The sequence below is a fragment of the Chionomys nivalis genome, chromosome 9, assembly GCF_950005125.1.
Source record: "Chionomys nivalis chromosome 9, mChiNiv1.1, whole genome shotgun sequence".
Classification (NCBI taxonomy): domain Eukaryota; kingdom Metazoa; phylum Chordata; class Mammalia; order Rodentia; family Cricetidae; genus Chionomys; species Chionomys nivalis.
In genome coordinates, this window is record NC_080094.1 from 26,554,123 (window position 1) to 26,581,323 (window position 27,201).

The window sequence follows — 27,201 nt, forward strand, 5'->3', positions numbered from 1 at the left end:
TGACCTTTAGACGTCTTCACTTTTAAAATGGGAACAGTGGCATACCTGTGAGCAGTCTTGATGATTCAATCTTCCCTTCAGCAAATATTTATGAAGTGTGTACAATGAGCCAAGCATTGGTCCAGATACTGAAGATAATGCAGTAGATAAGGTCCTTTCTTGGAGTCTTTCTCACAGGGTGGAAAACACCAATACAGATAGATATATCCATGTCAAGTATTTTGATGATCAGCACTAACAGGAATAAACCAAGGAAAGTGACCCCAGCAAAGATGAGAGGGTCTGACGGTTCTGTGTTAGTGTTCAGCAAACAGTTCTCAGAGGGCAGGGAAGTAACTCTGTTGGTGTGGGCTTTAGGGAAGCAGAGCTTTGGGGTAACAAGAATCAAAATACCCAGGTCTTAAAGAGGGGCGGAGTGGCATGAAGGACCAGCAAGGAGGCAGTGATCCTGGGAGCAGTTGGCGCCTGAGCGTGTGCCTGGAGCTCTGCCTTTCACTGAAGTGTTTTCAGTGACATAGTCAGACCTACTTAAGAAAAGGAAATCCCGTGGCAGATGAGTTAGACAGAAAGAAGAAAAACAGACATGAAGGCAAGAGACCCTTAGACCTCTAAAATAACTCAGGGTGGGGATTGGTAGAGACGATGGGAGTGGTTAGATATAGCATTTTGAGTAACGGCTGACACAAAACTTGATGACTGGTATGGTGTGATGTTCGTAAGGAAAAATGGAGGATAAGACTCCAAGAAGGACAAGGATGGAGTTCCCATTCCTCAGTAGGGAAGAACTATAGATAAAGATGGAGTAGTAGTCAGCAAAGCATAGACCTCTGCAGAAGAGCCTTAGTTCCAGGAAGGGTATGACCCAGAGACACAGTGGGGGCTTACCCAGGGTGTAGTGTATTAAACACTGGAAGACCAGGAAATGAGGATCATATGGACAAAGTCTAGACCCCCACTCCCATCCCCTCTTTCTGTATCCTCCCTCCAGTTCCCCCCCCTTTTTTTTCTGGGCAATGGAACCCTAATCCTCAGGTACACTAAGGAAGCGCTACCACTGAGCTATATCCAGCTCTTTTTATTTCTGTTATTTTGAGGCCCAGGGTCCACTAAATTGCCTGGTCAGCCTGCAACCTCCTGCTGTCAACCTTTGTAATAACTTCAGGCATGTCCTACTAGATCTATCTGCTCTTTGTTTCTTTCTATAAAGATTTTATGATTGATAGGTAGAAAATTATTTTTTAAAGCATTTTATTTGCTTTTTGAATCTTCAAATCTATAGTACTGTTTTTGTTGTTGCTTTAAAGACTATGGATATTCATTCACATAGTATCATAGGTTGTGATATAAAAATCGTCAAATTCTTGGGCAACTTCAAAATATCATTACAAAGTCAACATAACCCCTTACATTTCTAAATTCCTATTTAATCTTCATCAGTTGCCAAGTTTTCGAACTGATTGACACACGTGTTGAAATTAAAAAGTAAATTCGGAGTAAGTAGTCAACTATGTATCTCTTGGTTGCAGGGCGTTAGTAAAATCAATGCCACCATATCAAACAAAGCAAAAACTATAAAAAGCTACATTCACGACAGTGTGTTTTCCCTTTTTTTTTGGTGGATTGAATCATTACTTAATTTCGGGTGTCATAAGTACAAATTCATCTTTGAAACGGATTTCCTGGCTTCCACCATTTCTAATCGTTTTTGTGAAGATCCAGATTTTAATAAGAGATTTCAAAGCATATGTAGACAGTTCATTTCCTTACATTCAGCCAAAGAACAAAAGTAAATACAAACTTGTTTTAAATGATACACTAGTTACTAGTTACAAAAGAGTGTGCTTTTTTTTTTTTTTTTTTTTTTTTTTTTTTTTGGTTTTTCGAGATAGGGTTTCTCTGTGGCTTTGGAGCCTGTCCTGGAACTAGCTCTTGTAGACCAGGCTGGTCTCGAACTCACAGAGATCCGCCTACCTCTGCCTCCCAAGTGCTGGGATTAAAGGCGTGCGCCACCACCGCCCGGCGAGGTAAAGCTTTTTGATGAGTATAACAAACCTTCAGAATATCTAAGGGTTCTCGCATATTTAGGGGAGTCAAAGGCCCCACAGAAGAAGTGGAGGGCACCTATTTTGCCCTGCAAATAGAGCTAGTTCCCTCAAGGACCCCTTCTGGCTGTCGCACTCCCTGCGTCCTCACCATTTGGACCACTAAGATGGGGCATGCCCGAGTTAGTCTGCAGACGACAGCTGGCACCTAAAGCAACTCAGCCTGAGAACCCAAACCACAGCATGAACGCGGCGAGACCCTTCAGATGAGCCCTGCCCGAAAAATGACTCGCAGCTTGAGCTTCTTCTGCCCTTCTCCAAAATGGCTGTTGTTGGCGCTGGGGATGCTGGGCGTGCAGCTCGTGGACCGGAGGGGGAGGCGATGGGGGCGTGTTTGGAGGTGGGCGGAGCTGTGTGGAGGCTTGCTCTGATTGGCCGCGATAGCCGACCGGCCTCCGGCGCTGGTCCGTAGCGGGCGCCGCGGCCTGGGGCTGGGGATGTGACCGGCAGTGGGCACCCGGCTCCCGGCGGTGACGGCTGCGAGCGGCAGCGACTGCAGCCAGGGCGGCGCAGGCAGGCGAAGCCAGAGCACCGAGGACTGCCGGCCGACAGGGCCGCGGGATGAGGAAGCGGACCGAGCCCGTCACCTTGGAGCATGAGCGCTGCGCCGCCTCAGGCTCGTCCTCCTCCGGCTCGGCCGCCGCGGCGCTGGACGCCGACTGCCGCTTGAAGCAGAACCTGCGTCTGGCGGGCAAGGGGACGACAGAGCCGAGCAGCGGAGCCGACGCGGGCATGAAGCGGGCGCTGGGCAGGTGAGACGCGGCGCGGGTACTCATGGGCCCCTCACCTGGCGGGCAGGTAGTCCCAGGCCCCCACCTTGAGTGATCTGCTGTGGGAGCATCACTGCATCCCATCCTCCCGGCGTCCTCTTCGACCCTTCTTCAGACTTCCTCCTCTGGGCTGGCCCTCAGGGGTCGTCCAGCCCCATTCTTTCTTCCAGGCACCTTCCTCTGAATCGCTGCTTCCACCCTCGCTTCCCTGCTGTCCACCCCTACCCTACGGGCTTCTCACTAACCCAGCCAACATTCTGACATCGAGACCCTTATCTTAGTCCGCAGGGATACTTAGGGACTGGGTCAGTAGTAGTCAGGAGTCCAGTAGTCCTGACTGGCCCTGGAAGAGTCTCCTGAGGAGTTAGGAAGGCCATGTGTAAGAAGAGGGCCGGGCAGGGTGGACTGCAGACCCTGCAAGTGTTGTTAGCCACTTCTCTCGCTTTGCCTTGACCTCAAACGGAGCTCAGTAGCAGCGCTCCCCTGTCTGGAAATTTACGGATGCTTGGTCCTTCCCTTCGGTTGTTCATCCCAGGTAACTATGTCAGAGCAGCGTTCGCCGACGCTGCTTCGAGGGTTAGGCCGTTTTGTAGTATTTAAGGGAAAGGATGGATGCATTCATCCTCAGCTGTTGGAGGGAACCGGTGGTTGCCTGTGCAGGTGGCTGCAGGCACTTGAAACCTGCACAGGAATTGGTCATTGAGAATCAGTTTGTATGGTTCTGAAGTCTTCTGGGGTTGGTCGATTAGTTTTGTATCCTCCCTTTGGGATGGAGAAGAGTACAGTTATGTAAAGCTGATTTCAAAATTGAAATAGCGTCTTTCATAGGGATAGGTTTCTTTCCCTCTATGGTGGTTTCTTAATCTGACAATTTGCCAATTTGTAGATTATCTTTCTTGACAGTTGTGAAGTCTTGATAATTCATGACCAGAGATGTTGCTTTTCAATACTCCCGAGATAGGAATTGTAGCAGTCATTTCTTTTTACGTTAGTTGAACGTTCCTTACGTATATGTAAAACATTTACCTAAACAGAAAGAAAACCAGAGCTTGAAACTCTGTGGTAAAAGATCATGAACTTAAACATAGCAATCTCTTAAATCAGTGATTCTCAGTCTTGAGGAAGGGTCAGAACTGACTGATTTTGTTTTGTATGTGGGTAAAATTAACGAGATTGCCTAGCTGGTGAAGGCTCCTGCTCAGACCTAATGACCTAAGATCCATCCTTGGGACTCCATGGTGGAAGGAGAGAACTGTCTCCTGAAAGTTGGCCTTTGACCTCCTTGCAGTCTACCTACATACATGCACAGAATAATAAATGTATTACATGTAATTAAAAATTAACTAGCAGGTGATCTTTTGTAAAACTGATTTACTCTATTTTCTTTTAAGTTTACCTGCATTTGAAAATTCTTGATAGTTCAAATAAATACATTTTTATTTATATGCTTTTTAGATAACTTAGAAGTTTTTCCTTTGAGAAAAATCAAATTGTCATGCACAGTAATGTTTTTTTTTTTTGGTTTTTCGAGACAGGGTTTCTCTGTGGCTTTGGAGCCTGTCCTGGAACTAGCTCTTGTAGACCAGGCTGGTCTCGAACTCACAGAGATCCGCCTGCCTCTGCCTCCCGAGTGCTGGGATTAAAGGCGTGCGCCACCACCGCCCGGCATGCACAGTAATGTTGAGGGGGCAGGACTACTGCTCTGACACCTTCCTTGTATTAAAAGGACCTGGTTAGTACTGTGAGACAAAGAGACACATTCACATGGTGCCCACATCCTCTGAATGAACAGAGGCTTCAGGAAAATAAAGCATAAGGAAGGAAGGCCAGATTGGAGTATTACTCCATAGCTTTCTTTCTGGTTCCCCTACAAGACTTTCTGGTGCTTCTTCGCCCAGCCCAGCCCTGTTTACCTTATCACTTACCTGACCTTGCAGACTTGTTGACTTGCTTTACCTGTCTCCTCCCCCAACAAGAATGGAGCTGCAATTAGAGCAGGTTCTCTCCACCTCTGTATTCCAGTGCCTGCCAAATGGTAGGTGGTTAAAAAAAAAAAAAATACTTGTTGAATGAATGAGTATCCATGGAATAAATTCCTAGAAGTGGAATTGCTGGGCCAAAGGGTGTGTCTATAAGCCAAAGCGTGCACTGAAGAATTAGTACTAATTGTGACCTTCGTCATTTTAAGTTGCCTGCACTTAAAATGGTGTGTAATTACCACATTTTGACCTTGCCTGTTTCTTTGAACTCCGTTTCTTGGGTACTTTCAGGTACACGAAAGTGAGGAAAACATAATGGTTCATTATGTCTGCACACACACATTCTAAACTTTCACTGTTTAGCGGTATTGAATCATCTCACTTCTCTGCAGTTTTTTTTTTTCAGGGTGGGGGGTTAGACTATTTTTAAGCAAATTTGATTGATTGATTGATTGATTGATTGGTTGGTTGGTTGGTTGGTTGGTCTTTTGAGACAAGGTTTCTCTGTGTAGCCCTGACTATATTGGAACTCGCTCTGTAGACCAGACTGGCCTTAAATGTGTAGAGATCTGCCTGCCTCTGCCTCCTGAGTGCTGGGATTAAAGCGTGCGCCGCCACCACCCAGTTTGCAAATTTTTAAGTACTTTAGGATAATCTGAACAAAAAAATTTATTTGCAACGATGTAGTAGTGATAGTACCATATGTCAACTATGTATAATGTCCAGTCTGCACTCAAATTCCTAAATTCTCAGAAACGTCCTCTTGATTATTGTATCTTAAAATTGTTTTTTCTTTGCTCCCTACCTGTCTACTTCTTTTAGAAAAATTCTATACATTCTCTATTTTATTTTGTGTGTGTATGATATGTGTATGTGGAAGTGCATGCAAAGATCAGAAGACAGTCATGGAATCTGTTTTCTCCTTCTCCCTTTGTGTGGGTTCTAGAGTCTAACTAAGTTCTCCATGTCGAATGACAAGTGCCTTTACTGGATGAGTCATCTTCCTGGCCTCTCCTATACATTTTCAGTCTAATTAGTTGATTTTGTTGTTGTTGAAAATAGAATCCTTTATCATAGCATGTATTCTTATTGTATTAGTCATAACTAGTAGCATTGTTTTTTATAGCTTTTTACAATTGATTCGCTTTGTTTTCTGAGTTTTTGCATGGTGGCTGCAAGTAGTAAGAATTTTGTCCCTTGTCTTCCAATGTTTATGTCACTTGTTTCTTTGTCTTTTCTAATTCATGGTATTTCTAGGAAAGCCAAGTACTGTTGATAATAGTAGACATTTTTGACTAGTTCATGACTTTACTGACAGCCAAGTGCTATGACTGATACTTTAATTAGTTTATGACTTTACTGATAGCCAAGTACTGTGGAGACCCTGGGCACCTTGATTAGTTCATAAATTTACTGACATCCAAGTACTATGGGTGATACCAAGCACCTTCATGACTATATTGATGTTTTTGGTGTTTTTGCCATTAAGTGTCATGCTAGTTATTTTGGTAAGGGGATTATTGGTGATGTTTTTTATTTGTTTTTTTTTTTTTTTTTTTTTTTTTTTTTTTTTTTTTTTGGTTTTTCGAGACAGGGTTTCTCTGTGGTTTTTTGGAGCCTGTCCTGGAACTAGTTCTGTAGACCAGGCTGGTCTCGAACTCACAGAGATCCGCCTGCCTCTGCCTCCCGAGTGCTGGGATTAAAGGCGTGCGCCACCACCGCCCGGCTTGGTGATGTTTTTTAATTAAAAAAAAAATGATAGCTGAAATTTTTTCTTTTTTCCCTTTCTTTCTTTCTTTTTTCTTTTTTTTGGTTTTTCGAAACAGGGTTTCTCTGTTGCTTCGGAGCCTGTCCTGGAACTAGCTCTTGTAGACCAGGCTGGCCTCAAACTCACAGAGATCTGCCTGCCTCTGCCTCACGAGTGCTGGGATTAAAGGTGTGTGCCATCACCACCCGGCCGGTAGCTAGATTTTTTTTAAGTGCCATTTTAGCATTTGTGGCAGGTTCATAGTGTTTTTCTTTTTACTATAACAGGTGATAGATTCTTTTAAATTATAGAATCATTCCATTTTGGGGATAAGTATTAGAAGGTATGTTGACATTTAGAAATTGTACATCATTATTCTATAATTTCATTATTAATTTTTTTTGCAGTACTGGGATAATGAACAGTTTTTAAAAGAAAAAAAGATTTATTGTATTTTTAATTGCATGAGTGCAGGTGCCCAGGCCAGAGGCGTGGGATCCCCAATAGCTGGAGTTATAGGCAGTTATGAGCAACCTGACAAGGTGTTGGGAACTGATCAGGTCCTCTAAAAGATCTGTACATGTTTTTAACACTGAACCATCTCTCCAACCCCCCAGACTTCTTTTTTTATTGCTGTCTCTATCAGTTGTTTCAGCGTTGTCTATAGCTTATTTAAAAGTTTTTTTCTGGCCAGGCATGGTGGCCTGCAGGGGTTGAGGCAGAGGAAGGTGCTTGAGCCCAGGAGTTTTGGATTAGCCTGGGCAATGGGACTGGGAGCAGGGCTCTCTCTTCCTCTAAGTCAGTTTAAACTACTTTGTGTTGGAGCTTTAAGTAGCTCAGGCTGTTCTCTAATGCTCTGTATAACCAAGGATGACCTTGAATTCTTGGTCCTCCTGCCTCAGCCTTCAAGTGCTGGGACTACAGGCCTCTGCCATCAGACCTGGCTCAATTTTAAATACTCTGAAAATTGTCTGTTTCTTTAAAATTTGTAGAATTGCCATGTAAAGCTGCCTAAGTATGGAGCTCTTTCAGCATATAGCGCATTAACTATTACGAATTGTACTAGGCCATCAGTGTTTAGACTTTGCTACTGTCTGGATTCACTTTTGCTGACTTACATGTTCATGGAAAATCATTAAATCATCTACTTAATTTAGCTTCTCCTGTCTCTCTCTATCTGAGGCTGTTTTCCTCAAATTATTAAATACTTCCTGCCCTCCCCCTTGATTTAGACTAAATAATGATATATTTAATACAGATGTACACTGGAATTTGAGAAAATGTCCCCAAGACAATACTTGGTTTTTATCCTAGAAGGGCTGAAGGGTCACTAGAAGTTCTGATGAAGGGTGCTGCAGCCATTGTGCCCTGTCTATTGGTTTTGTTTGTTTGTGTGGGTTTTGTGCTTTGTATATGGTCTCATCAGCTTTAAAAATCAAAATCAAAACCCAGAAAAAAACAAGAAAAACAAAACAACAAAAAACTCCACTGTAGCTAATTTAGATGGAAACAGTGTTTGAAGTCAAAAGCCCCCATTTTGTTGTTTGAAGTTCTGGGTGGGTGAAAGGGTGGTTTTTAAAGGTAAATATTGATATAATTAATATAGGAACTCTGTAGTCTCTGGGAAGAGGAATGATATTAATTTGCTTTGTCTGGATGAGCAGAGATACAGGGCAGATGAGGGATTTTGTAAGAGTTTCACTTTTTTTCTTGTAGCCGTGGGATTCTTGACAGTGTTCATGAAAGGTTCAAGTGGTCTAACATGGACCCTGAGAAGGCATGCATGAAATGTACAGGAATGATCTTTCTTCTTCTCCCAGCCTTTAGACCAAATCCAGAGATGGACAGAGACTAATGAGCTGCATGGGAGGTTTCCTAGTCAGATCCCTGTTCATGTAAATACCAAAGAACACAGTCAACACCCTTCATTTTTCCTTGGTCCAGAGAAGGACCGTCATCCAAGATGCTGTTGACTTTACTATAGCCCAGAAAGGCAGGTGGCTGAGGTCAGTGTCCATGTCATTCACCTTTAGCCATCCCAAGGTTAACCACACTTCATGCATCCCGGTATCTGTCTTTTCATGCTTAGTTTCAGAGCCAGCTTTTAATCTTTTGTTTTGCTCTACTGCACCTAAAACAACAGAATTGCCCCAGCAATTTGGCTAGCAATTGCCCTAGCAAGTTGGCTTTGTCTGGTGTGCTTAATCAGGACCTCGGTTGGATCAGCCTTTTCCCATTGTGCCCTACCTTGTCATGGTTGCTCTATATAGCCTGACACCAAATGTTATTAGGACTGCGGTTTTTATATTGCTGTTTGACTCAAAGTTCCTTTCAACTCACAGTCACTACTCCTACCCAAGGTAGCTTTCTGTGGTAGGTAACTCTGACAGACAGGTCTGAAAGGATTAGTATGGACCAAGACATCCCAATACCAAGTTTTTAGCACAAAGGAGATTTATTTGCCCCAGAGGGACAAAGGGCAGGGAATAAGAGACAAAGACAGGGGATAGAGAACAAGGGAGAAGGGAAAATGGGCAAGGGGAAGAAGGGGTATTTGTCCTAGAGGGACAAAGGACTGCCTCTGCATAGAAAAGAGACAAATGTAGTCCATAGGCAAATGGCAGATTATAAAGGTTAAACTGGGGAACCAGTTTTAGTATGAGTTGGTTTGTTTTGATCGGGCATGTCAATTAGGGCAGCAAAAAGAGGGCTTTTGATTGCTGGACTTTAATGGCTGGACCTTAGTAGTCAGCCTCAAGGGGAGAAAGTGGCCAAATAAGGGAATGGACCTTGGTGGCTAGCTTTAGGAATGAAATATAATGGCTTTTAGCAAGGCAGAGGGACTAGGGGAATGTCAAGGCCTGCCAGAGCCATTTTTGTCATGCATGGGCCTACTAGAGTCCTCCAAGGTCTACATTTTGGAGATGCCTTTCGGCAAACTGAGTTCTTGACATGCTCATGGAGGCTGCCTTAGAAAGAGTCATGGAATTTTTTAGAAGTTTAAAAGTGACTGGGTGGGGAGAGCAGTAAGATGGGTCAGTGGGTAAAGGTGCTTGTTGCACAAGTCTGGTGACCTGCGTTTGATCCCTCAAACCCATGTATTGACAGAAGGAGAGAACACTACAAAGCTGTCCTCTGACTTTTACATGCGTGCCATGGCAAGCACACCCCCATACAATTTTACAATTTTAATACTTAAAGTCAAGGAAGATAGTCATTTTATCAGGTCTGTGCTAATAAAACTGGGATCCTGTTTCAGTTTCCTGATATTCCTCCCAAGAGAACGTTTGCATTTTGAATAAAATATGCAGAAGACTGTGTAATGCCAGCTGAGACAAGCTTCAGGTCAGTGCTCTTTGTCTACAGTTGCTGTCATAAAACTTAGGTTTCAGTGGGTTTGTGCTTTCTGAGTGACTGTCAGCACAGCAAGTGACTTGTTCCATCCTATGTTGTGATGGGCATGTGGAATTTCAGAACAGAGCGACCAGCCAACATAGAGAAGATGATAGCCAGAGTGCCAGGACTAGACTGTCCATTAACTAAAGGACCTGCCATTTGGGTTTAGTCTCCCCTGGACCAAAGTCCGTATTTTATAGGATGCTGCATAGTGACCTGAGTTTCAAGTGAGTCTTCTCAGAACCTTTGGCGTGGCATGAGCTATTTAACGTTCTGAGTCTGTTGTTTTCATCTGTAATGTGGGGATAAGAATGTCTCCCAGTTGGATTGTGGTGAGGCCCAGGTGTGTGGAAAATTCCTGGCACCTGGTGAACATCAGTCAGTAGCATCTTCTGGTGCAACCATCCCATTGTTATTACTAATGTTATAAGCTAAAGGGACTGAGAAAGCTGTTAGCTTGTGTCAAGAATTTATTCCTACTTTCCATTCCTGTCCCCAGACTGTAATCTAATCTAGCATTTCATAGTTGTGCATTTAGTATATCTTTTTATTGCATATATTTATTTGTAGCTTTGTGGCGGGGGTTTGCCCTCAAATACTATGTGGAGGTCAGAGAATAACTTGCAGGAATCTGTTGTGGAATATTGTTTTTACTATGTAAAGATGAATTACATTTGTTTATGCTGCAGAGTATTTGACTATATAAAGGTGTGGTACATTTGTTTATGTTGCATTTGTTTAACGATGTAAGGATGTGTTTTTAAATTTGTAGAGATGAGTTGCATTAGTTTCACCTTGCCTGCCTAAGGTACCTATAGGATAGTAACAGTGGGTGCTTGAGACTTTACTGTCTGTAGCACTCCTGCTTCCATAGCATTGTTGGGCTTTTACCAGTGATCATAAATTGGAGTCTTTTACCTGAGTTCTTCCACAGTTGGAGACTCATTGGTAGCTCTACAGTTCTGGGATCTTTCTGGTGGCCCCACCCTTGTAGCTTTGCTGAGCATTTGCGCTCATGCTATTTCTTTTCTTTCTTTTTTTCTCTTTCTTTCTTTTTTTTGTCTTTTGATTTTTGTTTTTTGCTTTTTTTCAAGACAGAGTTTCTCTGTAGCTTTGGAGCCTGTTCTAGAACTAGCTCTTGTAGACCAGGCTGGCCTTGAACTCACAGAGATCCACCTGCCTCTGCCTCCCGAGTGCTGGAATTACTGCCCAGCTCCTCGTGCTATTTCTGTGGTGGCTCTGCCTCATGATGTCTCTGTCTAGTCTCCTTGGCTGTTGACAGTTCTCATAATGTTCTAGAGCATGGACAAAACTGAGCTAAAGTCTTTGAACTTTATAAACGAGTGATCTTTGCTCTGATTTCCCATATAGTTCCTCATTTGTGTCTGAAATCTCACAAGGATGGTCTTTGCTCTGATTTTCAGTATTATAGCTTCACACTTTGAGATTGCACAAGGATGACCTTTACTCTGATTTCCAAGATAGTTCCTCATTTTTTATCTGCCCTGGTTAGTTCTGTCAGCTTGAGTTGATTGTTAAACCTAGAGTCATCTGAGAAGGAAGTCTTAAATGGGGATTGCCCAGGTGGGATTGACATGTTGGCATATCTGTGGGGAATTGCCTTGATTGTTAACTGATGTAGGAGGGCCCAGTCCACTGTAGGTGGCACCGTTCCCTGGATAGGTGGTCTTATTCTATATCAGAAAACTAGCGAAACATGAAGCTACAAGTAAGCCAGCCAGTAAGCTCTCCATGGTTTCTTATTCAAGTTCTTGCTTGTTCCTGCCTTGACTTTTCTCAATGATGAACTGTAGCTTAAAAACTAAAATAAACTCTGTCCTTCCCTAAGTTGCTTTTGGTTAGAGAGAGAGAGAGTGTGTGTGTGTGTGTGTTTGTTGTTTTTGTTTTGTTTTCCAAGACAAAATTTCTCTGTGTAACAGCCCTAACTGTCCTTGAACTAACTCTGTAGACCAGGCTGGCCTCGAACTCACAGAGATCCACCTGTCTCTGCCTCTCAAGTGCTGGGATTAAAGGCATGAGCATCACTTGCCTGGCTTGGCTAGAGTGTTTAATCACAGCAGCAGAAAGGAAACTGAATACTAACTGATACCTGGCAAACACTTAAACAAAAAATGATGAATTCTTTACTTCCCTGAAGCTCTTTTTCTGAATGCTTATCAGAACTTATCCCTAATGCTTTGCTCATGAAAATATAGACCTTTTCTAACTTTCTCTAAATTATTTCAACTTTAACCCTTTACCAAGTTCTTTTTTTGTTTGTTTGTTTGTTTTTCAAGACAGGGTTTCTCTGTAGCTTTGGAGCCTGTCCTGGAACTAGCTCTTGTAGACGCGGCTGGCCTCGAACTCACAAAAATCCACTTGCCTCTGCTTCCCGAGTGCTGGGATTAAAGGCATGTGCCACCACCGCCTGGCCCTTTATCAAGTTCTAAACCTTCTTCTACATTTACCTGTGTGTATGTGTGGAGGATACAGGAGGGCCTTAAGTGCCCTCTGTCACTCTCCACCTTATTCCTTTGAGGCAGTCTCTCCCTGAACCCAAAGTTTTTGTTTCTTCAGCTGACAACCAACAAGCCTTAGTGTGTCTGCCCTATTCATTTCTCCTGTGTCTGCCCCATTCATTTCTGGGGTTTCAGATACCATGAGGATCGCATCCAGCGTGTTATATGCACTCACAGAGAATGTGAGGCTACAGGCTCAGGTCATCATTCTTGCAGAGCAAGCACTCCTACACCACTGTGCCACCTCTCCAGCCTCTTAGTCTGTTTTTACAGCTATAACAGAAGACCACAGATTGGGAAGATTATGAAAAAATAGGAGTTTATTTGGCCCATGGTTGTAGAATATGAGAATTCTAAGATTGAGGATCATATCTGGTAAGGGCCTTCATGCTGTGTTATATATAACATGCTAGAAAGCATCATAAGGAGAGAGAAAACTCAGGAAGTAGAATAGCTTCAAGGAAGAAATCACATGCCAGACCCTGTTCACCTTTATTACAAAGCTACTTGCTTGATTTTTAAGCCAGTTTGTTCAGTCAGTTTGTCAAGATGAAGGTAGAGGACTGGGCTATGACTTAGTGGTAGAGAGCACTTAGCATTTCCAGGCCCTGGGTTTGATCCACAGTGCTGTAAAAAGAAAGAGATAGAGGAAGTCTGCCAGTTGAGGAATATAAGCAGAGCCAGGAGTGTTTTGATCTTTTTGTTGTTGTTTTGTTTTTAGACAGGGTCTCTCTGTGTAGCCCTGGCTGTCCTGGATTTGCTCTGTAGACCAGGCTGGCCTTGAACTCGGAGATCCCCCTGCCTCTGCCTCCCAAGTGCTGGGATTAAAGGCGTGTTTTAGAAGTGGTCTTGCACTTTAAAGTGAAGGAAAAAGTTAAGTTGTCTTCAGCTGTTATCCGACTAGTGGAAGTGCCACAAAGGATTGGATATATTGACTGGCTGCTCATAATGGAAAGGCAAAAACGTAGAATTGGTGCCAATTATTTTGCAAAAATGACCCTAGAAAAGATCAAGATGTTGATTTTTCATTGCTTTTAATAATGTGTTTTTTTTTTTTTTTTTTTTTGGTTTTTTGAGACAGGGTTTCTCTGTGGCTTTGGAGCCTGTCCTGGAACTAGCTCTGTAGACCAGGCTGGTCTCGAACTCACAGAGATCCGCCTGCCTCTGCCTCCCAAGTGCTGAGATTAAAGGCGTGCGCCACCACCGCCCGGCCTTAATAATGTGTTTAGCAGATACGCTATGCCCTTTCATCTTTGACCTGTGCCATTCTTGATCATGGAATAGCCACAAAGCTTTGCCTGAAAATAACACCAGTGTCAGGTACCTATACATTATTGTATTCATCAGTCACTAAGCTTTCCCAGGTACTATGAAAGCAACTGGTGATGCAATGAGAGGATTCTTGCCCCTAGGGAATCTTGTTTTTCAGCTTTTATGAATGGCAGCCATCAAGTCTTACACTCAAATGTTTTGATCAGTGCTATGGCTCAGAGAGAATACAGTCTGTCTGCTCTCACATTCATATTTTTCTTCGGAGTTTTGTTGTATAGCCCAAACTGACCTTAAACTTGCCTTCTCTGGTGGTTTGGGGGAAGAAAAAATAAAAGGCCCCTAAAGGGAGTGGCACTATTAGGAGGTGTGGCTTTGTTGGTGTATGTAAAGCCTGTTGAAGGAAGTGTATCACTGTGGAGGCGAGCTTTGAGGGCTCATAGATGCTTAAGCCACGCCCACTTCCTGTTGCCTGTGAGTCAAGATGTAAGAACTCTCACTTGCTTCCTGCCTTTATAAGAGTTGCCATAGTCAGCCAGGCGGTGGTGGCGCACGCCTTTAATCCCTGCACTCGGGAGGCAGAGGCAGGCGGATCTCTGTGAGTTCGAGACCAGCCTGGTCTACAAGAGCTAGTTCCAGGACAGGCTCCAAAACCACAGAGAAACCCTGTCTCGAAAAACCAAAAAAAAAAAAAAAAAAAGAGTTGCCATGGTCATGGTGTCTCTTCACAGCAATAGAAACCCAAAGACTTCTTTCTTCTGCCTCAACCTCCTGAGTACAGTAGGCATTTACTCATCACTATGCTTGATTTCCTGATGACCTTCCTTCCTTTTTTCTATTTTGAGATAGGATCTTTTGTAGCCAAATTCCTGATCTTCCTGACTTTACCTCCCAAGTACTGGGATTATAGGTATGCACTGTAGACCAAGCTGGCCTCAAACTCAGAGTTTGTCTCTGCCTTCTGAGTTATGGGATTGAAGGTGTGTGCCACCACTGTCAGGCATTTCATCTTTCTTAAAGACCAATATATTGCAATATGTGTTACATGCTGATTTATGTTAACAGCATCCCGTCATTTGGCCTCTCACTTCATGAAATGTTATAATACAAGGAACATCACAGACCAGCTACGCAGTCTAGAAATAGAAGAGGAAGTCTCGCAGTTAGGGACACAATGCACTCTGACAAAGTATGTCACGTCAGGACCCTGAGGAATAACCAAGAAGACCACCATTATAGAACACCTAATATCTAGCTTAAGATTCCAGAAGCGCCTCTTAAGCCAGTGTGGGCAATGTAGAAGTTTGCCAGTGCCTCCCAAAGGCCTCAGGAGAAAACTGAAAATTCTGTGGGGCCCAGGGAAGGAGTCTAGGTGTGAACTTACCCAGGAGATGCCATCACTATGGTGAAAGGCTGTCTCAGGGGCTATCACTCTCTCTCTCAGCTCCTTACTTTGTATCTGATTCCAAAGTAATAAAGATCCTGTAGTGAGAATAAAGCACAGAAAGATAACAGGGAGGTGAAATTCTCCAGAGTTTTAACCGTGTGGTGTGTATGTGTGTTGAAAGTGGGATTTGTACTCATTTGTTTAACAAGTAGCTTTCACTTAGCCTTCCTTGAAGGCTAGATAATTCAACTAAAGCATGGCATAAGAGTGGGTTAGTCTCATCTGTACAGAGTTTACAATCTTGTGAAGAAGAAGCACAGCCAAAAAGGTTACATACACATAAATACCAAGTAAAATTTCAACAGTGTGGTGACGTACTGTGGAAAAACAAAAACAAAAAACCAAGAACAAGAGAGGAAACATGGCCAGGTATGAAGTCTTGAAAATGAGCCCCACCTCTGATAATCTTTATTTTTGTTATTACCAGAACCCCAATCCTGTCCTCTTTCCCCTGCTGAACACAAAGCAGACCTTTCCATAGTGGTACACTTAGCTGTTCAACTCCGCCAACAAATTCCTCTTTGAAAACAAAGAAACATTAGAGGTGGTTGTTGCATGTTTCATTAAGGTCTTGACGTTTTCAGCGGGAGTAGTGTAATTGCACCTACATTTGATTGTATTGTGAAGGTTGTTAAGATTTCCTCCAAGCCAGGTGTGGTTGTGTATGCCCTTAATCCCGGCACTCAGGAGACAGAGGCAGATGAATCTCTGTGAGTTAGAGGCCAGCCTGGTCTGCAAAGCATGTTCCAGGACAGGCAGAGCTGTTACATAGAAAATCGCCAGCTCTCAAATAATGGCATTACACTTCTTATTAATTATGAAAGCTTAGCCTTAGCTTAGGCTTGTCCCATTGCTCTTATAACTTAAATTAACCCATTTATTTTAATCTATGCGCTGTTATGTGGCTTGCAGCTCGTGGCTTTTACCTCTTCTAGATGTCCTGCTTTCTCTGAGTCCAGAAGGCAACTCCCCTTCTCCAAGTCCTCTCTGCCCCCAGAAGTCCCACCTAACCTTTTCCTGCCCAGCTATTGGCCATTCAGCTCTTTGTTAAACCAATCACAATGATACATCTTCACAGTGTAAAGGAGTATTCTGCAACAAAACCCTGTCTCAAAAAGCAAAAGAGAAGCCGGGTGGTGGTGGCGGCGCACGCCTTTAATCCCAGCACTCGGGAGGCAGAGGCAGGTGGATCTCTGGGAGTTCGAGGCCAGCCTGGTCTACAAGAGCTAGTTCCAGGATGGGCACCAAAGCTACAGAGAAACCCTGTCTTGAAAAACCAAAAAAAAAAAAAGAGAGATTTCTATGTAAAAAAAAATTAAAAAAAATTTAATTCAGCTGCTAGTGTTGGGAAATTAATCTTTACTAATGGGCTTGTACTTTAGTTTCTAAGAAAATATGTTGTGATAAGATCAAAAAGAAAACACTGCAGCTCTTTCGATGATGCAGTAATGGAATTGTAATAGTTATTTTTCTCGTGTTGTAAGAGAACATCAGACAGAACAGCTTCGGGAAAGGGGATGTTTTTTGGCTCACAGTTTTCAGAGGGTATGATCTACTATGGCAGGGAAAGTGTGGTGGCCAGAGCTGCTGATCACTCTTGTGGCAGCTGTTTTACTATAGCCAGATAGAAGCCTTTTCCTCATATCCCATCCAAGCCCCCAGCCCGTGAACTAGTCCCATATTCAGGTTAGGTCTGTCTTCCTCGGTTAATCTTCTCTAAAACATTCTCACAGATACTCAGAGGTAAATGCTTCAATTTCTTTGGAGGTCCTAAATTTGACACTGAAGGTTAATTATCACAAGTCCATTCCTTGTCAATTTTCAAACACATTACTCAAATCTTCAATACTTTCCCCCTACCTTCATGTTCCCATTCATTCCTCTCAAAAACCCACTCCTGTCTAGCTCATGATTTATCTAATTTCAAGAATACCTTCAAACATATTCAGAAGTTTAAGTTCAAAGTCTCCTCTTTGAATTGATACTTTGACTCAAAGCATTCTCTTAACTTGAGCCACTGTACATATTTTAAAAATGTTACATACTTCTAATATACAGTAGCACAGAGTACACATTTCCATTCTAAAAGGGAGGAGACACAGTAAAAACATTATCAGACCTAGCCAAGACCAAAGCCCAGATGGAAAACACAAATTTTTATAGTTCCAGGTTCAGCATTTAGGGCTCATGGTACCATCATGTGGTCTCCAACAGGCTTGCGTAGCCATGACCCTCCAGTCTATTACTTGTGACATGCATGGCATCCATTGTGAGTTTACTCCACTTAGTAATCATTCCTAGCATCTGCAGCACCCTGGAGTCTATCTGTTGCTGCTTGGGCTTCACATTCATAGCTTTACAAATACCTACTCAGGAGCTCCAGTCATGGAATTCTACCCTGCCATACATTGACTGAACCTTGATTCAAGGTTATCATTATCCTACGACACTTGTATTTTTCATGCCTTCAAGTGGCTTGAGATGTAGCTTAGCCGCTTTGAACCATAGCTTCCCTCCCTTCCTTTCTTCCTTCCTTTGTTTCTCTCCCACTCTTTCTTTCTCTCTCTCTCTCTTCCCCCAGCCTCTCTGCTCATGGTGTTTTGCCTGCTTGCATTTATGTGTGAGGATGTCAGATCCTCTGGAATTAGAGTTACAGAGAGCGGTGAGCTACTGTGTGAGTGCTGGGAATTGAACCTGGGTCCTCTGGAAGAGCAGCCAGTGCTCTTAACTGCTGAGCCATGTCTCCAGCTCCAGGAAAGCATTCTTCAAAGGTATCCTGCTGCGATGGGGTGTCCTGGGAGCTGTCTTCTCAAGCATTCTCATCCAAGCATTCTTCCTTCAGATTAATTGCATTTTATGCCCTGGAGCTTTTGATAGATTGGCGTCTTGGCTTCATGATATCTTTTCTGCTGTCCCAGTTCTAAGTGTGAGCTCTTTTTAATTGAACCAGAATGTCAGTTACAATGACTTTGTCTTCAGCTACTTTGTCTGAACTTTAAAATTTGCTCAATATCCTCTGTTCACAAAACTATATTTTTACCTTCTAATTTAGCAAAAGAACAGATCTTTTGCTAGACTATAATACAAATAGTTTCCATCACAGTTCCTGATAGAATCCTTATTTCTCACTGAAACCTGATGAGTCGTCTTTTCTTATCTGCTTTTCTATTGGCAGTCTAATCCCCTGAGTTTCCACCAGAACTGCTCACTAAGCTATGCTTACAACGCTCTAGAGTTTCTTCAGCCTCTTCCACTTTCCTGCCACATACCTATTCCCAAAGCCTGTGAACCATATGGTTAGGATTATCACAGCAAGACCCTGCTCGGCAGTACCTGTTTCCTGTATTTAGTTACCTTTTTACCTGTTTTATCAGTGGGGCAGAATATCTGACAGATCAGCTGAAGGGAAGGAAGATTATTTTAATTCACAATCTCAGAGGGTACATTCTGTCACAGGAGGGAGCCAGTTGGGTTGGCAGGAGTCTGGGGCAACTGCCTTATACAAGTTGCCAAACGGGAAACAAAGTGAATGTTGACACTGAATTCACTTTCTCTTTTAGCCCATCCTGGCCCCCAGCTCATGAAATGATTCTGCTCAGATTCAGGATAGGTCTTTTCTCCTCAGCAGATTCTCTCTGATGGACTCAGTGGAGTGCCTCAGTTCTCTAGGTCCTTCTGAGTCCAGTCAAGCCAATAATGAAGGCCAACCATCACTACAGATATTGCTGAAAAACAATTATAACACTTCTTTTCTTTTTTATTTTTGGCTTTTTGAGACAAGGGTTTTTTTTTTTTGTTGTTGTTGTTGTTTTGTTTTGTTTTTTCTTATTTCAAGACAGGGTTTCTCTGTAGCTTTGGAGCCTGTCCTGGAACTAGCTCTTGTAGACCAGGCTGGCCTCAAACTCACAGAGATCCTCCCACCTCTGCCTTCCAAGTGCTCGGATTAAAGGTGTGCACCACCACTGCCCAGTTTAGCCACCAGGTCTTGAATACTCTATAGATGTAGAGAGAGGAGTATATGGGGAATCCGTGTTGCTTCTGCTCTATTTTGTTGTCAACCCAAAGCTGCTCTAATTAAGGGTTTAAAGGAGAGAAAAGAATATTGACAGGGGACACAATGAGTGAAGAGCTTGAATCCTCAAATATGATGTACGAAGACAAAAAAATGGAAGTTTTCTCTAGTGACAGATGCATAGGCACTTGAAGTCGGAGCCAACTGGAGGGATTGAGAGGAGGCATGAGAAGAGCTGGAAACAGAATGTCAGACAGGCCTGTTGGTTTCCCAGGAACTGAAGTTCAGACTTAGTAGGTTATACACCTTTATGCAGTTAGTGTGTGTCAATTTGTCTCAATAAAACAGTTTTTAAACAGTGCTTGAGATTCTCTCTTTCATTTCTTGTATTCTGTTGTTCATGCTTGCATTTGTGGTTCCTAATCTTTTTCTCATGATTTCTGTTTCTATAATTCCTTCAGCTTGTGTTTTCTTTATTTTTTCTATCTCAGTTTTCAAGTCCTGAATAGTTTCTTTATATGTTTGAGTTCTTTTTCTTGGTTTTCTTGAAATGATTTGCTGATATCTTCCAATTTTTTGTTTGTTTTTTCCTCCATTTCTTAAGGGAATTTCTCATTTAATCTTTAAGAATTTCAAACATTCTCTTGAGGTTATTTTTTAGATCATTTTCTTCTGGTTCATCTATATTTGGTTGTTCGGTCTTGCTTTTGTAGAGTCTTTAGGTTTTACTGGTATTGTGTTGGTCTTTGTGGTGTAACGTGTGATCTTACCTTTTCTACTCATCTTTTCCTCTAATAGGTGTGGTTGGGGCTGTCTGAGATTCTGTTGAATAATCTTCTAGGTGCCAGCGAATCCAAAGTTCAGATGGTTGTTCCTCGTGGTACAGTCAGTGTCACAGTTCTAGTTACCCTGTTGGTTACTCCTGTTCCTGGAGGTAGCTCAGTGCTCCTGTGTTTGGTCTGCTCCCTTGCAGTTTGTTGTCAGGCCTGCTTTGGCCTAGGCTGCTGGCTTTGATCTGTTTCTGTAAATATTGGTCTGGATCTCCTCCTACAGAAGTCCCTGGCTTGGAGTTGGACCTGTTGTGGTGGAGATCACTGACTCTGGATCTGGCTGCCGGCTCAGACTTGATCTGCCCATGTCCTCAGACTGGGTTTGCTCCTGGCTTCTGCTCCTGGTGAAGCTTGTTCTCTCTGTGTCTTAGGTAACCGGTTCAATCCCACTCCAGTTCCGGTGGAGATCGCAGACTCTGAGTCAGGTCGTTGGCTCAATTCTGGTCTGCCAGTGTCCCAGAACTGGGTTGGCTCCCAGGGCTGGATTTGCTCCTGGCTTCAGCTCCTGGGGGAGCTTGTTTCCTCCGGTCCTCTCAGTCCTAGGAGTCAAGATCTCACTTCTTAATAGTGTCACAATGACAGCTGAATCTTTTTTCTTTTTTTAAATATTTATTTATTTATTATATATACAATATTCTGTCTGTGTGCATGTCTGCAGGCCAGAAGAGGGCACCAGACCTCTTTACAGATGGTTGTGAGCCACCATATGGTTGCCGGGAATTGAACTCAGGACCTTTGGAAGAGCAGACAATGCTCTTAACCACTGAGCCATCTCTCCAACCCAACAGCTGAATCTTTTTTGGTTTTTCGAGACAGGGTTTCTCTGTAGCTTTATCAACAGCTGAATCTTAACATGACTTTTGAAGGGGCACACTTATTAGTGAGATCACTAATTACTTTTCTGTGTTTGGTTTAGTAAAGTCTATAAAGCCCACCTCAAAAAGTGGCCGTGAAGATCGGGAGGTGATTTTTATTCTTCATGTTTCCCCCCCTGTATTTATATGCTATGTTCCCTGCAAGATTCTTGTAGAAAACTGCAGTGGTACAGAGCCTCCTTTCATGCTGAAATGATTGTGTCTGGTGAGGTTTTGTTATGTTTTGTTTCTTGGCAGAGTTGTAGATAGACATTTCTGTCACGCCTGGTCCTACAGCCATTCAGTCCCAAAGAAACACACAGAGGCTTATATCAATTATAAATTGTTTGGCCTATTAGCTCAGACTTATTAACTAGCTCTTACACCCTAAATTAACCCATAATTCTTGTCTATGTTTAGCCACATGTCTTGGTACCTTTTCTCACTACAGTATTCTCATCAAGAAAATCATTAAACTTTACTAAGAAACATTAATATCTATATAAAAATATTTTACAAAAATTTATTTTATTTATTTATTTATTTATTTTTTTCAAGACAGGATTTCTCTTTGTAGCCTAGGTGTCCTAGAACTCTCTCTATACACCAGGCTGGCCTTGAACTCATAGAGATCAGCCTGCCTCTGTCTCCTAAGTGCTGGGATAAGAGGCTTGAACCACCACTGCCTGGCATAACATTTAATTTTATACTTTTCTGTTTTTTTATTTTGGTGGGGGGGCAGTAAGGGGGAAGGGAGAGGGTTTCTCTGTGTAGCTATGGCTGTCCTGGAACTCACTCTTTAGATCAGTCTGGCCTTAGAAATACTCCTGCCTCTGCCTTCCAAGTGCTAGGATTAAAGGCATGCACCACTACCACCCAGCTTTTTTCATAGTGTATCTTTCATATATACCCCCAATTCCCTCTTTCTGCTACCTTAAAACCCTCCATGTCTCCCACCCATTGTCCTGTGTCTCTGCTTATAACCTACTGAGTCTGCTTAGTGCTGGAGGCTGGAATGCCAACTGAACTTGTTGGCCTTAGCTTTTACCCTCTTAAATAAACACAGATCAGGACAGTAGCTCCACTCTGTTCTATGAAATAAGAATCAAGGTCAGTTTGTTGGTCTATCTGTCTGTCTGTGTCAAATTATCCTGATTCCTGTCTGAATCTGAGCAGCTTCAGACTGAATCTGAGCAGCTCCTATGCCTCATTTGCTCACATGCTGATTCAGGGTTCTTTTAGGCATGTTGGCTTAATTCCTGGAGTTGTATTCTCTAGCTTACAAATGTTATTTTTTGATATTTATGTTTCTTTAAATATTTATTTATTTATTATGTATTCTGCCTGCATGTATGCCTGCAGGCCAGAAGAGGGCAGCAGATCTCATTATGGATGGTTTTGGGCCACTGTGTAGCTGCTGGGAATTGAACTCAGGACCTCTGGAAGAGCAGCCACTGTGCTTAAGTACTGAGCCATGTCTCCAGCCTGATACATATGGTTTTATAGTGTTAAAAAAATTACTGTTATTTTAGTGGAAGGAAGTTAATTAAACCTGTGATCTTTTTTTTTTTTTTTTTTTTTTTTTTTTGGTTTTTTGAGACAGGGTTTCTCTGTGGTTTTGGAGTCTGTCCTGGAACTAGCTCTTGTAGACCAGGCTGGTCTCGAACTCACAGAGATCCACCTGTCTCTGCCTCCCGAGTGCTGGGATTAAAGGCGTGCGCCACCACCGCCCGGCAAACCTGTGATCTTTATACTTGTATGTAAAATTTTTATTTTCAAAGTGATTTTAAAGTTACATTTATTTAATGTGTATTTGTGCATGCTTGTGCATTCATGTGTGTATGGTGTGTGTGTGTGTGAATCTTGAGTGTTGTTCCTCAGGAGCTGTCCACCTTATTTGAGACAGGGCTTTTCATTGTCCTGAAACACTCCTATTAGGCTAGATAGACTGGCTATCAACTCCAGGGATCTGCAAGTCTAACTCACCAGCACTGAGATTATATGTTGGCATACAAAAGACTTTCACAATAGTCCAGAATGGAGTATAACAAAGGTTTATTTATCTGGGGATAAACTCACAGAAAGAGTAGTGATCTGCAGTCCTCTATGTGCACTGGGAACTGGAACTGAATCCAGCAGGCAAGAGGCCTGCACATGCTTTTTGTCTGCATTTATAGTACATAAGACCACACCCGGAGTGGGCCAGTATCTTAAAGGCTATTGACTGAAGGAGTTTCCACAGCACCTCCCCCTTTTGTCAAAATAAGAGAGTTCTAAGCGTAATGCAAAACTATATACAATAAGAGCAAATATCAACTATTGTTCAGGGAAAAGAAGAGGCAAAAACACACATAAAAATTGGTTATAACCAGCATGAACAACATCAAACAAGAAACATATGCTAAATGTTTCAATGGTTATCCTGTCCTATGGAGTCTAATTATATTAAAAATGGTTCCACTAAGTCATGAGAGAAAAGTAACTATGGCTATCTAGTCTTCAACCCCATCAAAAACCTGAAAAGGGAAATAATATTACTTGAGTAAACAGGAAGTGCAATCTAGCAACTTCCAAAAGGCACAAGAAATGACAGAGACAACTGGCTACCTGGGCATTCACCCAGTCTCATTTGCAACATTGGGTCAACCAACTTTGGTTAAGGCCTAGTGAAACTGACAGACCATTTTCAGAGGCAGGAAAATTTGAAAAACTGTCTTACCTTGTCTTGGCAAAGTTTGGCAGACTTTTTGCTTGTATCCCGCTTGACCAGTCTGGGCACAGTGCATTTTGTCAGTGGTTGAGGCAGGGTCAGTTCTTCACCCAAACACTTGTTTTACCAAGAAGAAAACAAGCTCCAAGTGGAGTGTCTTTGGTGCCCAACATTCTCTGGGGAATAGATTGGTGCTGCCAGGAACAGTCATGTCTCACATCAACAGAATCCTAAATTATTTAAATGCCATATTCTACAGTTCTTTGAAGTGTTTAAATATTACCTATCTATGTAGAATACAATCTCTATGCATCTAAAGAGTATGATTAGGCTAACTATAAGTATATAAGCATGGATGACTATTGACCTATAATTCTTAATACCATTATAGCTTAAGGACTAAGGTGTCATATTAAAAAATTAAACAATCTTTAAACAACTGTACAGCAAATGAGGACTCACTTTTTGTGAGGGCTGTTATGCTGATCTACAGAGGTAAGGTATTTACAATGAATATATCTTTTTTTTTTTGTTTTGTTTTGTTTTTCGAGACAGGGTTTCTCTGTGGCTTTGGAGCCTGTCCTGGAACTAGCTCTGTAGACCAGGCTGGTCTCGAACTCACAGAGATCCGTCTGCCTCTGCCTCCCGAGTGCTGGGATTAAAGGCGTTACAATGAATATATCTTGTCCCTATACCACAGCAGCCTTAAATGCTTGGAATAGGATTCAAGAACCAGAAAGAAGAATTGGATCCCATACTAAGGTCATACAAGGCCCAAGAGAACCCTTTAGTGACATTTACAAAGATTAACTAAAGCTATACAAAGAGGGGTAATAGATCCAGAGGCTAGACGAATACTTACTTATTGAAACTCCGGCTTTTGAAAATGCCAACTTAGAAGCAAAAAGATACTTGGACCTTTAAAGGTTAGGTCAGCACCAATGGATGAATGAATCCTGCACACAGTCAATGTTGAGTTATTTTACTATAATACTGAGGCTTTGGTAGGAGAAGCAATTTCCAAAGGTATGTAAATACCTTAACTCTGTAGATCAGCATAACAGCCCTCACAAAAAGAATTTGATCTTGGGAAGCCTCAAATCCTTTGACTCTACCTTACTATTCTAGGGCTTTAATCTCCTCTCTGCAATAGCACTTCCACTGTCACTCCAGCCTGTCTTCTAGCACCACTGAGACTAATTGAAGTCAGTCATTGCTTGAAGCCCATGTCTTTACCATCTCCCTAACAAATGGTGAATGCATGCCATAAGATACTACTGCTTGCTTAATTTTTTTTTTTTAGATCTTTCATACCTATGGGTTCCCATTTACATTCTATACATCTGTTTGGGTATTGCGTATTTGCTGGCTTTTCAGAGGTAATAACAGGATAAGTAGCTAACACTCTTGGTAAGTAACTTCTGACTCTGAAAGGTACTGGTGATGCTAAATCTTTTGCCTGTACCTTCCGTCCTTGCTTATCAGTTCCAACAAGTTCCTCAATTGATTCAACTCTCTTTATCACTGTCTTTTGTAAAGCCTGAATCTCTTGACCTGTGAATATTTCTAATGATTTCATCAAATCAATTAATTTCTGGTTCTCATTCTGCAATGTGATTCTAAGGTATTAAATTTTTCTCTTAGGGGGCTGGAGAGATGGCTCAGCAGTTTGCCTGTAGATTGCCTGCTCTTCCAAAGTTCCTGAGTTCAATTCCCAGCAACCACATGGTGGCTCACAACCATCTGTAATGAGGTCTGGTGCCCTCTTCTGGCCTTCAGGCACACACACAGACAGAATATTGTATACATAATAAATAAATAAATATTTTAAAAAATTATTTCCTCTTAATGATAACTTTTCATCCTTGGATTTTATTTGAATGATGTGCAGATTGCCTTCCTGGAGAGATGTTCTATCTGCTAACTTATAACTTTTTTTTTTTTTTTTTTGATTTTTTTTGAGACAGGGTTTCTCTGTAGTTTTTGGTTCTTGTCCTGGAACTAGCTCTTGTAGACCAGGCTGGCCTTGAACTCACAGAGATCCGCCTGCCTCTGCCTCCTGAGTGCTGGGATTAAAGGCGTGCGCTACCACCGTCCGGCCTTATAACTTTTTTTAAAACAGATTTTGATTGTCAAACTCAACAATATGAATCCTTTCAGCTAAAGACTGTATCTTTTCTAAAAGTTTCTCATTCTTGATTCTGCTATCAAACCATTTCTTTAAGGATATGATATGAAGAACAAAGCTAATATCTATCGTAATCACATATATCATATAGCTTTTGCAGAATTCCATTCATAGTAGAAACAAAAAGGTTGCTAATTTCCTGGATGGCAATATTGTCTTCAATTATCTTGGGGTTGGTTCATAATTTTCAAGTTTATTTATTAATCAAATTAACTTACCTCCATTATAATTTTCAGAAAATTGTTGTAGGTGTAATAATCTTGATTGGCCAGCAAGTGTAGCAGTTGCGGCAATAAGTCAGGTCGTCGATCAGAATCTGAATTACCTGAGACTTAGAAATACTAACAAATTTAGTTAATTACTTAAGAGCAGCACATGCCCATACGGAGGTTTGACTTGGGGAGAATATCAAGGAACCCTGAGCTTGCAGGCAGTTGCAAGCTACGAGTTTACTGACCAAAGCTTGGACCAAACTTTCACAAATCCAAACTGGGAACACAAGTCTGTGTTCCAGTTGCAGGATTAGAGCCCCTCCTCTCGGAGTCAGAGCTCGGCCTGATCAGAGCAGGCCTGGCAGAACCCAGAGAAGCCACAGAGGAGTTGCTGTAGAAAACAGCAGGTGACAGTAACAGGTTGAACTAACCCATGCAGGTGCGGGCCAGAGGAAATTGCCAAATCTCCATCTTGGGCCATCCGAGCTACACCTTGCACAGCTGCCCAGATGGGTAGTTCGGCTGCAGAAGGGTAGTTCAGGTGCATGGGGTGGAGAAGGCCGTGGGGCCTGGGCAGTGCCCATCAGTGGCATGGATTCAGACCATGTTGGTGCCAATTTGTTGGTGTACAGAAGAGTTCCACAGTAGCCCTGAATGGAGTATAACAAAGATTTATATATCAGAGGATAAACTCACAGAAGAATAGCGATCGACGGGCCTCTGCATGCACGCTGGAAACTGGAACCGAATTTAGCAGCCAAAAGGCTTGCCTACACACGTGCCTGTATTTATAGTACATGAGACCACGCCCAAAGTGGACCAGTATCTTAAAGGCTATTATTGGCTGAAGAAATTCCCATAGCAATTATAAGTACGTGGTACTATACCTTACTTTTTTATGTGGTTTCTGAGGATCAAACTCAGGTCCTGTTCTTGGACAGCAAGCAAGCATTTTACTCTCAACTCCAGGGATATCCTTTTGAATGCATCATCTTACAGTGTTTTTCACTTAGCAGTAAATCAAGAATTTACTTTTGCATCAAAAACTATTTGTATAAAATTAAGAAAAATAACATGGAAGTCAGTGTTGATTATGACTGTTCATTGTAAAATGCGTTTTCAGATAATATAGGAAGGTATAAAGTAGACAACAGATAGCTACAGGT

General features: G+C 42.3%; 1 protein-coding gene across 1 annotated transcript in view; it reads left to right on the plus strand.

The window, feature by feature from the left end:
- The first annotated feature begins 2,487 nt into the window (after positions 1–2,487).
- Positions 2,488–27,201, plus strand: part of Abhd12 (abhydrolase domain containing 12, lysophospholipase) — a 62,173-nt gene continuing 37,459 nt past the window's right edge. The window contains exon 1 of the mRNA XM_057780239.1: positions 2,488–2,854. Coding sequence (XP_057636222.1) covers positions 2,664–2,854 — 191 coding nt within the window. The 5' untranslated portion in view covers positions 2,488–2,663. The remainder of the gene's footprint in view (positions 2,855–27,201) is intronic.